The sequence below is a fragment of the Equus quagga genome, chromosome 7 (genome assembly GCF_021613505.1).
Source record: "Equus quagga isolate Etosha38 chromosome 7, UCLA_HA_Equagga_1.0, whole genome shotgun sequence".
NCBI classification, from domain to species: domain Eukaryota; kingdom Metazoa; phylum Chordata; class Mammalia; order Perissodactyla; family Equidae; genus Equus; species Equus quagga.
The window spans coordinates 8,970,926-8,983,287 of NC_060273.1; the positions used below are offsets into that span (position 1 = coordinate 8,970,926).

The 12,362-nt window shown below is 50.3% G+C and overlaps 1 protein-coding gene across 8 annotated transcripts in view; it reads left to right on the forward strand.

Moving 5' to 3' along the window:
- CLEC16A (C-type lectin domain containing 16A) overlaps positions 1-12,362 on the forward strand; it is a 199,921-nt gene that overhangs the window by 19,245 nt on the left and 168,314 nt on the right. For 5 of the 8 annotated variants that reach the window (XM_046666960.1, XM_046666958.1, XM_046666954.1 and 2 more), the window contains 5 exons: positions 2,286-2,434; positions 5,685-5,790; positions 7,430-7,553; positions 10,247-10,421; positions 11,866-11,919. In XM_046666960.1, coding sequence (XP_046522916.1) covers positions 2,286-2,434; positions 5,685-5,790; positions 7,430-7,553; positions 10,247-10,421; positions 11,866-11,919 — 608 coding nt within the window. The remainder of the gene's footprint in view (positions 1-2,285; positions 2,435-5,684; positions 5,791-7,429; positions 7,554-10,246; positions 10,422-11,865; positions 11,920-12,362) is intronic. The other 3 variants (XM_046666957.1, XM_046666959.1, XM_046666962.1) reach the window with 2 other exon arrangements.

The following is a 12,362-nucleotide window of genomic DNA, read 5'->3' on the forward strand; positions in this document are numbered from 1 at the left end:
GTGACAGAAGTCAGACCAGGGGTTGCCTCTGGGGGGTCACCACTGGGTGGGGCAGAGGGAGCCTTCTGGGGAACTGGGAGTGCACCCTGATCTGGGTGGGCTTGCACAGTGTGTGTGTTTGCAGAAATTCATCAAGCTGACACCTAAGATTTGTGAGAGGTGTATATATGTGTGTAGAAGTACAGAGGCACGTGTACTTAAGATTCACACATGTGTACGTTTCCACCTCGGTCAAGCTGTGCGCCTCGGCCCTGTGATATGTGTAACCTCGTTTGTAAACGCGTTAGGATTCTTAGAACCCACCCCAGACCCGCTGCCGCTTCTGTTGGAGGGGCTCCAACCTCTGCTTCAGGAATTGTTATGATTAGGAGGTTTTGAGAATCATTCTTAGACTGCAACCCTCATGGCCTGTCTGCAAAGGCTGCTCCGAGGACACTCAGGGCGCTTTTTTGAACGCAGTGGCTTTCCCGAACACAGTGGCTTTCCCGCAGAGCTGGCCTCGGCGGGGGGACCCGGCTGTGGCCCCACACTGTGGCCCCTCTCATGGCCCTATGTTTCTGGTTGGCTCTTCATGTTGTTTCTGGTGATTCCAGCCTTTTCAGTAATACTTTGGCCTAATAACTTTGGCACCAAATAGCCTAATGGTTTATTTCCGATTCACCCGTGAGCAACTGTGTTCAGTCCTGGGAATATGATGGTGGGGATTCGGGATCCCCAGATGATGGTAAGAAGAACGGCAGCTGACATCTTTGAGGGCTTACTTTGTGCCCCTCACTGTCCCTGGTGCTTTTTGTGCATTGTCTGTTATACCCCTCACAACACCCATGAGGAGGGTACCGTCGTTCTGGTTTTCAGACGGGGAAAATGGGGAGTGGGGAGGGTAGGCCGCTTGCCCAGGTCATCCAGCTAGGAAGTGGCAGAGGCAGGTGGATCCAAGTCCACGTTCGAACCCAGTGCCTCTCAAACACGAGCGTGATGGAAGGCCCTGTGGGGCCTCTTAACAGAGTGCTGGGCCTGCCCGCTCATAGCTGTCAGGGCTGGGGTTCAAGAAGGCACACGTCTGACAAGCTCCAGGTGAGGCTGTGTTGCCTGTCCGAGGACGAGACTTTGAGTAAGGAGGCTCCGAACTGCTCAGCTCTGCTGCCTCCCATAGCTGCCTGTAGGGCGGCTGTTGATCGTGGGCTGCCTTTGACCCTTAGTGGGGAGGCAGGGCAGTGGTCAGAGCTCCTAGACTGGCCACCCAAAGGACAGACAGTGGGGACAGGCTGGCTGGTCAGGACTCAGAGAACATATCTGTTGGGCAAGGGCCCGATGCCAAGATTTCGAACTGCAGGCCCAGGGGCTGCAGTTGGTCTATAGAGCGAGTTGATCTAGCGGCCAGCATTTCAAAATCAGGAGATGCAGCGTCAACATCTGTGTTTGCCAGCTTCCCTTGCCGTCGGAAGCTCTCACCATGCTGGGGCTGCATTTCTGCAGGGGCCAGAGGCTGGGGGCTTGGAGAGGGTGCCCGTTCTCCAGTTGGCCGCAGTGTGCCCGGGCCCTCATCACCCGCTTTTCATTGCTGGCTCCCATGAGTGCACAGCCTTTGACATCAGACCTGAGTTCGAATCCCGTCTCTGTGACTTACTGTTGCTGTGTCCTCAGGCAAATTAATCAACCTCTCTGAGCTCTTTTTACTCATCCGCGAAATGAGAAGAATGAGCCCTGCTCTGCAGTGTTGTCTTAATGATTAATTATAGTGGAAATCACTCTGCCTGGTGCTGGCATGTAGTGGAGGTTCAGCCGCAAGTGGCTTTTATGAAATCAGGTTGCTATATAGGGAGAAGAAAACCATGTGTAGCCCTTTGTGGCATCCAGGGATGACGGGGTGACTTTTGATGGCAAAATGGGGCAGGTTTTTTAAAGTAGAGCACTTTTTACCCTCATCCGTGGGTGGTTTGTGAAACTGCCCACGCACCAACTCAGCTGCCCTGCCCCCAGCTCTGTGCTGAACTTTCCAGCAACGAAAGAGCATGTTCAAGGGTTGTTTTCTGTCTGGTGTGGGACGGGTGGTCTGGGCTTTGCTCTGGCATTGCTCTCGAACTTTCTAGTGGCTGCGCCTAGCGGCTGATCTCTTTGCTGGTTAAAGGTCAAGGGGCTCCGTGTTAGCTTGTTGAACCCCAGCTACCCAGCAGCTTGACTGGTTCTGGTCCGTCCACGTGGTCGCCTGCTCCTTACCTGGCTGTCTCCGCGGTCTCTCCTCCAGCATGAATTAACCTGTTTTCCTTTGTTTTTTCTCCCTCTAGATTACTTGCTCTCTAATAACTATGTAAATTCTATCATTGTCCATAAGTTTGACTTTTCCGACGAGGAGATCATGGCCTATTATATATCGTTCCTGAAAACCCTTTCGCTGAAACTCAACAACCACACTGTCCATTTCTTTTACAACGAGGTGAGTGACCGCCGGAGGGCGCGTTTGGGTGGGAAGCTCGCCCGCCAGAGCAGCGCCTTCCGTGCCGGCGGCCTTGTGTCTGTTGACAAAGCACTCACACGCCTGCTCCTTCCTGATTTTCATAGCAGCCGTTTGACCTTGGTGCGCTTAGAAAGGATTTTTTTTATTTAATAAGTTACCTCTCTATTTTTAATGTGAAATTCCATTGTGCTACCTGAGAGCATTGTCCTTGGCAGAGAGGGGAGGTGCCCAGAAATTGACCTGGGGTCGTGTTGCCCTGTGGGAAAGACAAACTCCGGTCAGACCCAGCTTTGCTGCCTCCCTGCTGTGGGACCTGAGAGAGGTCCCAGTCCTCTGAGCCTCAGTTTCCCCATCTGAGAAATGGCGATGATCATGTATACCTTGTAGCGTTTTCCAGGGATTGAATTAAAGGGGATGATGTTCTCAAAGCACCTAGTGTGTATTTGGCTCCCTAAAATCGTAGCCATTGCTCTTCCTTACAGGCTAACGGCCCTGGTATGCCTTGGGAGAATTACTAGCAACTTAAATAAATAAATTGCTGTTATTCTCACAGTTAAAAGGAGCTTGAACAATAAGGTAAATTTATCTCACATACCACAAGGTACAGCTGCCAGCTCTCCTGGGGCCAGTTCGTCCTGTGGCTCATCACGGACCCAGGCTTTTCCATTTTTCTGCTCTACTGACTATAGTTAGCAGCTGTCCCCTGGCTTGACCCCTCATGGTCTCATAATGGTTGCATCAGCTCCAGACATCACATACTCACATGCCACTGCCAAAAAGCCTATTGAGGTCACTTTCTTTCTTGTGTACCTTTGTAATTTCCAAAAAACTCTTCTTTCCCAGAAGCCTCCCTGCAGACTTCCTCTTGTGTCTTAGGGGTCACGTTGTGTCACATTTATTGCAGCACAGTGTGTCTGGGACTTGGGAGTGACCTGGCTCAGACTCTCATGAGGCTACAGTCATCTGAAGGCTGGATTGGGGTTGGAAGGTCTGCTTCTAGGGTGGATCCCTCACATGGCTGACCGAGCAGTCAGTGCTGGCCATTGGCGGGAGGCCTCGGTTACGTAGGCTTCTCCGGGGCCTGTGTGAGTGTCCTCATGGCTTGGTGGCTGGCATCCCCTAGAACGATTGATCCAGGAGACCCAGGCAAGCAGTAATGCCTTTCATGACCCAGCCTCAGAAGCCACACACTATCACTTCCCCCATGTTCTTTAGGCCACATTGGCCAGGCCTGATTCAGTGTGGGACAGGACGGCACGGTGTGTGAATACAGGAGGTGATGATCACCAGGCCATCTCAGAAGCCAGCGACCACACGGCCGTGTGCTGTTTCTGTCAAGGTGTCTTCTGACTGGTGCTGCACACCCTATATTTGAAGTCAGACCATAGTTCCAAACATAGCCTTTGACTTTGGATAAAATCCGTGCAGCTGTTCCCATATTATGTGGCAACAGCGGCTGAACCTTGAATTATTATTATTATTTTTTTTGGTGAGGAAGATTTGCCCTGAGCTAATATCCATTGCCAATCTTCCTCTTTTTTGGTGTGGAAGATTGGCCCTGAGCTAACATCTTTGCCAGTCCTCCTCTATTTTTTATGTGGGACGCCACCACAGCGTGGCTTGATGAGTGGTGCTAGGTCCACACCTGGGATCCAAACCTGTGAACCCCAGGCCACTGAAGTGGAGCACACAAACTTAACCACTATGCCACTGGGCCTGCCAGAACCTTGATTTTTTTGGTCTAGGTTAGTAGTGGGGAAGAGCTGGTCTTGGAGGGGAGAAATACTGGCTGCCAATCACAAAATATGTGGCAGTTTGAAAAATTGACGTTGTGTAGCCCAGTACCTGATGCTCATGAAATGTGTCCAGGGACCAGATGGACAGTGTTAGCACCCTCCCAGAGGCTCTCCCGGGTGGGAGAAAACCCACCTGCCAAGTTCAGGCCAGAGAGCGGCCAGATTCTCCCTCCACTCAGAGGCAGCTGGGCTTCTCTGCACCTGGCTGGGAGGGCAGAATGCTGGGATTCTGGGGCCAGAGCGATGCTTCTGGAAGAACATCTTGCTGGGCGCCAGAGGAGTGGCAGGAGCCTCACTTTGGGGTGGGCTTGGTTTGCTCTTTTATGCGGGCCCGGACAGTAGCCGCCACTTGTTAAGTGGGCATTTGACTTCTAGTGCTCCCGGTGGTGGTGTTCTTTGAGGACGGCGTCACCTTGCTGGAGGTTACTGGTTGCCTCTTCCCCCTGCCCTCACTGCCTGTGGGTGTCCTCAGAGCCTGATCTGGACCCATGTGGGAAAACTGGCCAGAAGAGGGCAGCAGAGCACACCACTGTGGGGTTCTAGGCCCGGGTCCTGTTGTGCTTTTTTTCTTTCATTTCTCTTTCTTTCTTTCTTTCTTTCTTTTCTTTTCTTTTTTTTTGGTGGGGGGGACTGGCCCTGAGCTAACATCCATGCCAGTCTTCCTCTATTTTGTATGTGGGACACCATCACAGCATGGCTTGACGAGTGGTGTGTAGGTCCGTGCCTGGGATCTGAACTCACAATTCCCAGACCTCCAAAGTGGAGCGTGCAAACTTCACCACCACGCCACTGGGCTGGCCCCTGTGTTTTTTCTTATTGCTCCAACAGTGGAGTTCTGAACTGTTTGGGTCTGTTCCAATAATCCCTTTTAAATGTCAGAGATTCCCAAGACCCTCCTCCTCCAGGATAATGTTTAGCCTTTTAGTATTTGCAAATAGAGAAGTAAATAATAGCCAAAAGAAAGTCTGAATGCAGTGAACTTCACACTTGCCCTTGATCGGATGAAGCAGCGTCTAACAGTAACAGCTGCATTTACCGAGTGCTTGTCAGATATCAGACACCGGGCTAAGCGCTGTATCTGAAATAATCTCATTTAACTCTAACAACCATGAAGTGGGAATTATTATCCCCATTTTATAGATGAAGAAGCAGAGGCTTAGAATTATTACGTGACACAGCTAGGATGTGGCAGAACAGATCGGGAGCCCCAGGCTGGCATTGCTGGACCTTTGCCATTTCTTCCATGGTCTCACCTCCCCGTCCCTTCCCACATTCCCCATTGGAAATGGACTGCTGGCTTGACGTCCACGTGCGTAACATTTTGTCTGTTTTTTTGTCTTTACTGCAGTGTCTGGTAGGATTCAGAAAACTGGGGTGGGGGGCAGCCTGTCTTATGGATTCCTAACTCATTTTTGGTATTTCTTTTGTTTTAGCACACTAATGACTTTGCCCTGTACACAGAAGCCATCAAATTTTTCAATCACCCTGAAAGCATGGTTAGAATTGCTGTAAGAACCATAACTTTGAACGTCTACAAAGGTCAGTTTCCCCGTGAGCTCGCGCCTTATCTGATTTCTAACTTCACAGCTCGTGCTTGCTCTCACGGATCTGTGCATATAGTTCTCCGGAGGTAACAGGGAGCTCATTTATTATGGCCGGGCTTGCATGTCTCGTGGCAGGCTTGTCATCAGTGAACATTTAGCTGGCCCCTTACGTAATTCTTGTACCGCAGCCTTCTCCGCGCACCCTCAGTTCTACACATTAAAGTCTTACTCAGGGCTGCTACACAGAGGTAGTACGTGATGTCCTAAGAGAGGCGCATGTGGGACTCGGAGCGGCCACGTGATAATTAGATAAAGCAAAGTTGTCTTGTAAATGTCAGTAAAAATATGCTTCAGCATGGCCAAGGGCGATGTTCTCTTTGAACCGTGTGTGCAAGCATTTCACGTCCAAACAGCAGGGGGCAATGTTGTATTCTCAACCGGCTCTGAAGCCAACAGACGCCTCTGGTCTTTCAAGATGTGCTTAATGCCCAAAACATTGCGTCTGGGTCCCCGGCTTCCTGCCCGCACTGGCACAGAGGCTGGCTGGACCGAGTTCCCGACCTGGCCTTGCCCTCCAGCGCGATGCCTTCTCTGCCTAGTGCCCGGTTACTACCCCCAGGTCCATCACGCTGGAGCTGGGACTCCATTTTCTCAAGGACCAAAGGGCTTTGACCTTTGCTGGTTTGCATGTTGTCACTTGGGAGGACCCCTAATTGGGAGGGGGCGGGCGCTCCTCAGGGCCTCACTCGAGTCTAGTTCCGGGATTGTGTTAAACAGCCGTTAGGCGTGTCTTAATTGGCTTAGATATTTTTTTGAAAAAATGTATAGTTGCCAAAATTTAAAAAATTGGCAGAGATTGGGTAGTAATCTGGATTTCTGACCTGAAAATGTAGATTCGACTATTCTGGGCCCACAATCCTGCAGGGCAGGGGTGAGCAGGCGTTGAGAAGCAGCTGCCCTCTTTGGGGCCGAGGCCTGAGCCCCGCCAATGCACACGCCAGGCCTGCTGGCTGTGCTCGCAGAGTTGCCGGCCAGCCTGGCGGGCTTCTGAGTTTGCGGCCTGGTCCAGGCTGCAATTCTGCTGCCTCCTGCTCTGTTTTCTCGTGCTCTCCTCTAACCTGTATCTTTCAGTTTAGATGCCTCCTGCCCCAGCTCTCTCTCCCTCTGAGCAACTGTCTCACCTTCCCGGCTCCTCACCCTGTTAACTCTTGTCTGTTTTTGCCTTTCCTTCATGACGATTCCCGTGTTCCTTATTCCAGTGTCATGTAAGTTATTAACTTCTAGTTTTCCGCTTTCTTAACTTATCCTTACATGTAAATGCAGGAAACGTGCTTGAGAATGGTGTAGTTTTCCTGTAGTCTAGCTAAACACAACTGATAAGGAGGCTCCTAATGCACTATTAATGTTTAGCCCAATTAAGTAATTCATTAATTACAAAAATGGCATCAGAACTGCCTTGATGAGTATAGTTTTATGAATAAGATAACTATTTTCAAGTATTTCCAGGAAAGACAGAAAAGATTGAGATTATAGTAGAGGGCTTTTTCATTGTGGTTTTTTGTTTTTTTTTAATCTCCCACAAGTTATTTTTGGTAGCTTGACTTTTTTTTCTCTTCTTTTATGAATTTCCTCAGTGGATAACCAGGCCATGCTGCACTACATCCGAGATAAAACTGCTGTTCCTTACTTCTCCAATTTGGTCTGGTTCATCGGGAGCCACGTGATCGAACTTGATAACTGTGTGCAGACTGATGAGGAGTAAGTGACCTCCGGGGGTGCTTCCTGGATAGATAGAGCGGTTACGGGAGAGTTCGTTTCATCGAGGAAGAAGAAACGCTTGAACAGGACCAGGCAGAATAGGGACTTCCATACTCGCAAAGGGTCCGCCCACCTGTCTGCTGTTTGTAACAGCGGAAAGTTGGAAACGACTCACATACCTCCCAGAGAGGGATGGTGTGAGTAAATTCAGTACACCCGTAGCCGGGGTGCTGGGCGTAAAATGAACTGTCAGCTCGTGAGTGGGTAGACAAAGTATAGTACCTGCATATCATGGAATAGTATTCAGCAGTAAAAAGGAATGCAGTTCTGACACATGCCACACCGTGGATGACCCTTGAAATCATAATGCTAAGCGAAAGAAGCCGGATGCAAAGGACCACATTCCATCTATACGAAATGCCCAGAACAGGCAAATCCAGAGAAACAGAGTGGATTAGTGGTTTCCTAGTGCTGGAGGAGGGAGCTCGTCGGGGTAAATGGGAAGCAACTGCCTGTGAGTCTAGACAGGGCTTTTTTAGTGGCAGGGGGTAAAACTGTTCTAAAATTGATCGTGATGACGGTCGGACAACTCTGAGTATACTAAAAGCCATTAAATTGCATACTTCAAATGGGTGAATTTTACGATATGTGAATTATATCCCAGCAAATCTGTTTTAAAAAAAAGATTAGGATGGTGATTTGGGCCCCAGAGTGATGAGTGTTCCAAAGCAGGATTTCTCCCACTCGGCACTATCCATCTTTTGAACTGGGTGGTCTTTTGCTGTGGGGGCTGTCCTGTGCATTGGAGGGTGTTAGCAGCACCCCTGGCCTCCACCCACTAGATGCCAGTAGGACCCTTTTTCCAGTTGGGAATGACCACAGACATCTCCAGACGTTGCCGGATGTCTCCTTTGAGGCAAAATCGCCATCGGTTGAGAACCACTGCCCCAGAATGACAGCTTTGCACAGACCTGGTGAGAGGCACACCTAGGTGGAGTCAGGTCGATAAAGGGACCTGGGAGAGGGGTCTCCTAGGGGGAGGTGGGCTAGAGAGAGAGAATATTAGCTCCGATATTGGGAAAGAAGCAAGGATGGGTAGATGGCAGATCTCATGGAGCATTTGGGAAAATAGGGACCGTATGGATATGAACAGTCATGGATGTGAAACGTGACGAGGCGCTTAACTCCAGAAAGAACAAGAGTTTATACGAGGAAGGCCGTGAACTCCTGGGCCTCTCTTTGGCTCCACACTGAGTGGTTGTGACAGTGTCAGCACCAATGGCTGTGACTTTTGGGAGAAGGGGCAGAGCGAATGCAGAGAGCTCTGTCATAGCAGGAGGCCGATACGTAATATCCCAAATGGCTCGATTGTAAAGTAGAGGTCCTCGCAGCTTTCCTAGAAGCAACTAGAAGAGTTAAAAACTGCCTCCTGTGGAGTGTGGGCTGGGCTGGGGCGGCTGGGCCAGGAGCTGCTAGATTTTACTACCAGCTTATCAGGACTATTTAATTTTTAAACCCATCTGCTTATATTACTTTGATAAGATATTTTTTAAACTAAAGCTTTAAAAAGTCAAGTGCTTTAACTATCTTACTAAAGAAAAATTCCTGCAGTATCTTATTGAGTGGGGAAAAGATTGCGAAACATCGTCTGTAATGTTCTGGGGCTCAGGGGGACGTGAGTTCATAGGTCCTCATCCTCCTACTAGGCTATACCACATGTATTTGCTATAAATATTTACCAAATATCTCGTTAAAGTATAATAAGGAATTATTATTGGAAATCACATAAAAGGAGCAAAATTGCTCCTGTTTTGACTCATATAGTTAGATGGGTAGATATGTAACACCTGCATTTGGGATGTGCCCATAGGGAGACATAGAAACATGGAAAAACAGACTATCGGGTCTGAAGTCCCAAAATACTGTCTGTTAGTGGTGGGACTAAAGGAACTAACGTTTTTTTGCTTTTATTTTCTTTACTTTTCTGTCTTCTAAAATGACTATTACTTGAGTAATAATCACAATACAAACAGGATGTCTCGCCCTAGCTAGATTGCTCTTAGCAAAAGAGATCTCTTTGGGGGTGGCATTTTAGGGGTTGTTTTAGGGGTCCTGCCCTTGGTGAGTGTGAGGTTGACCCACCTGTGGGGCCCAGCCCCCATGCCTGTTGCATTGAGGCAAGGAGACAGGGCCCTCCTGGGGCTAGGGTGTCGCGGCTATGCACCATGCCCCATGGTCGGGGCCCGTGGGTCAGACACGGCTGCTGAGGCCTGCTTTTCTCTTCAGAACTCCTCTGGAGCATTTTAATTAGCAAGGATTGATTGCTTCATTAATGCCGCTTATCTTGGGAGCCAGGGATCTTGCCACAGCGACTAGTGGCTGTGCTAGGGCTTAGCTGGTTTTTGCTTTATTTACTCATTTTGTTTTTGGCTGTGGTGGTGCTGGTGAGTGAGCTGTACTGAGACGCCCAGAGGATGAGGGACCCCAGGAGTCCCCTAAAGTCGACTGCAGTGGACCTGTCCATTTTCTTTTTGTGTATGCCACCTGTCGGGCCAGGATAGGTGCCTCCTGAGACTGGCTCAAATATAGGTTGTAGGAATGCAGCACCAGTGACCTAAGTCTGGGCCATTGATGCCAGGCCCAAGGGCCCTGAGCCTCGGCTCCCAGGCTGAGGGTGTCATTTTTCCTGGCAGGCACCGGAATCGGGGGAAACTGAGTGACCTGGTGGCCGAGCACCTGGACCACCTGCACTATCTCAATGACATCCTGATCATCAACTGTGAGTTCCTCAACGACGTGCTCACTGACCACCTGCTCAACAGGCTCTTCCTGCCGCTCTACGTGTGCTCGCTGGAGAACCAGGACAAGGTGGGCCTGGGGCCCGGCACCGTTGCTCCCGTGGCTGCGGGCCGTCTTCAGAAGGGGGAACAGTGGGCCCTTTGAATAGGACTGAGCTCTGCAAGGGACCAAGGCTTTGAAGCTGAGCGAGATTCCTTTCAAAGCATGCTGGTTTTCCTTTCCTTCCCTCTTATTTCCTGAGAGGGAGAGATGCAGGGAGAGACTGTGTAGACTGTGAAAGTGGACGCGAAGAGAATACTGACGTCAGAGGGAGACAGGAAACCTCTACAGGTTTAGGTTTTAGGTTTCTACGCATCCTTCTCTTGAGGTGTTCTCATCCCTGGTAACTTTTTCTGACAGTGGCCAGCGCTAATTGACTTGGAGAAGATCCAGCCACAAAGCGTGCACAGAATGGACGGGGAGGGTCGGAGTGCACTTGGGAAAAGATCCCAGGGCCATGATTGTCCGCAGTTAGCAGCCTCCGATCCCTTGTGGGGACAGTGCCTGTTCACATGCACATCCTCGGGTACCCTCCCCCTGTTCTCCAGGATTCTGGCTCCGTGGGTCTAGGGTCGACCAGGAATCTGCATCTTTAACCTGCCCGCAGGTGATTCTGAGCTGTGGTCTTGGATTCCCCCATGAGAACTGCCACTTTGGGGAGGGGAGACCCTCGCCCAGCCACTCCCAGGGTTAAGGGGTAGAGGCCTTGGCAGGAAGCAGGACAGCCCAGCTGGTTTCTGCCTCTGCAGATGTGTCCCAAGGGGATGGAGCTTTCTTTTTGGAGATGGAGCATGGAGATTATCACTAAAAATAAGTAAGTGGAAGAAAATTGCAACCCTAACTAAATCTGCCAGAGGCAGCTCTGGGGGGGCAGCGAGAAAGCATGGGAACTGGAGTTTTCAGACCCGGCTGCAAATTCTGCCTCTTGCCTTTCCTCACTTTGCGACCTTGGACAAGGCAGTTAACCTCCCTGAGCGAAACGAGGGTCCTCAAGATCCTCACAGGGTTGGTGGGAGATGCAGCTCTCTGAAGCTCGGCACAAACGAGGGGCTTCTCTGAGGCCAGGGCGCCCCGGCCTCTCCCTGGCGGCTGCCGGGAAAGCTGTTCCTGAGAACAGGCCTCCGGGGGCCTCTCCTGCCCGGCTCTCCATGCCCCAGCTGGGGGAAATTAACATTCTCGGTAATTTAAGGAGCTGGTTCTCCCAGGGCCAGACTCTAATCCGTAACTAATGGTGAAAGATTTCTCAGGTGGAGAAATAGTGCCCTCGCAGATGGCATGAGCGGGATTTGGTTGCGAATTTATTTTGCAGAGTGGACTTTTGACTAGCACCAGGAAAGGACAGCCTTGGGGTCATGGAGGAAGTCCGGGGACAGGGCGCCTCTCTTTCAGACAGAAGCCTTTGGCTTCATGTATCTTGTGCCACTCACGTGTGTGACCCGGACTTCTCTCTCTCTTTCCCCTCGGCCTTCGCTAGGGAGGAGAAAGACCGAAGATCAGCCTGCCCGTTTCTCTCTATCTCCTGTCGCAGGTATGTCTGATCGTGCCGGCATGTCCCCACTGCATCTGGGGGTCCATGGAGCGCTGCCACCTGTCCAGAATTTCCCAGGCCAGCTCTCCGTGTCTTCTCTCTGTGTGTCCCCATCTTGAAATAAAATAACAAGAAAAGGAGAGGGGATTCTATTTTCCAGACACTGCATCGAGGTGCTGTGTGTCTTCTTCGTGGCAGTGGCTGGAAATATAAGGCAAAATAAAAAATAAACCCGCCAGGTATGTAGTTGATTTTTACCATGGGGACTGTGGTTTCCAAAACAACCAGGGAGTGTTTTCAATACCCTTGAGATGTGGCCTGCATGGGTCTTATTGACGGCATTTTGAAATAAGCCCCAGACTGCAGGACTCGCTGTGTGCGTAGACACAGCAACCTTGGGTTAACAACCTTCCACTAACGAGGCTGTTTTTAAAGGCTTTCTT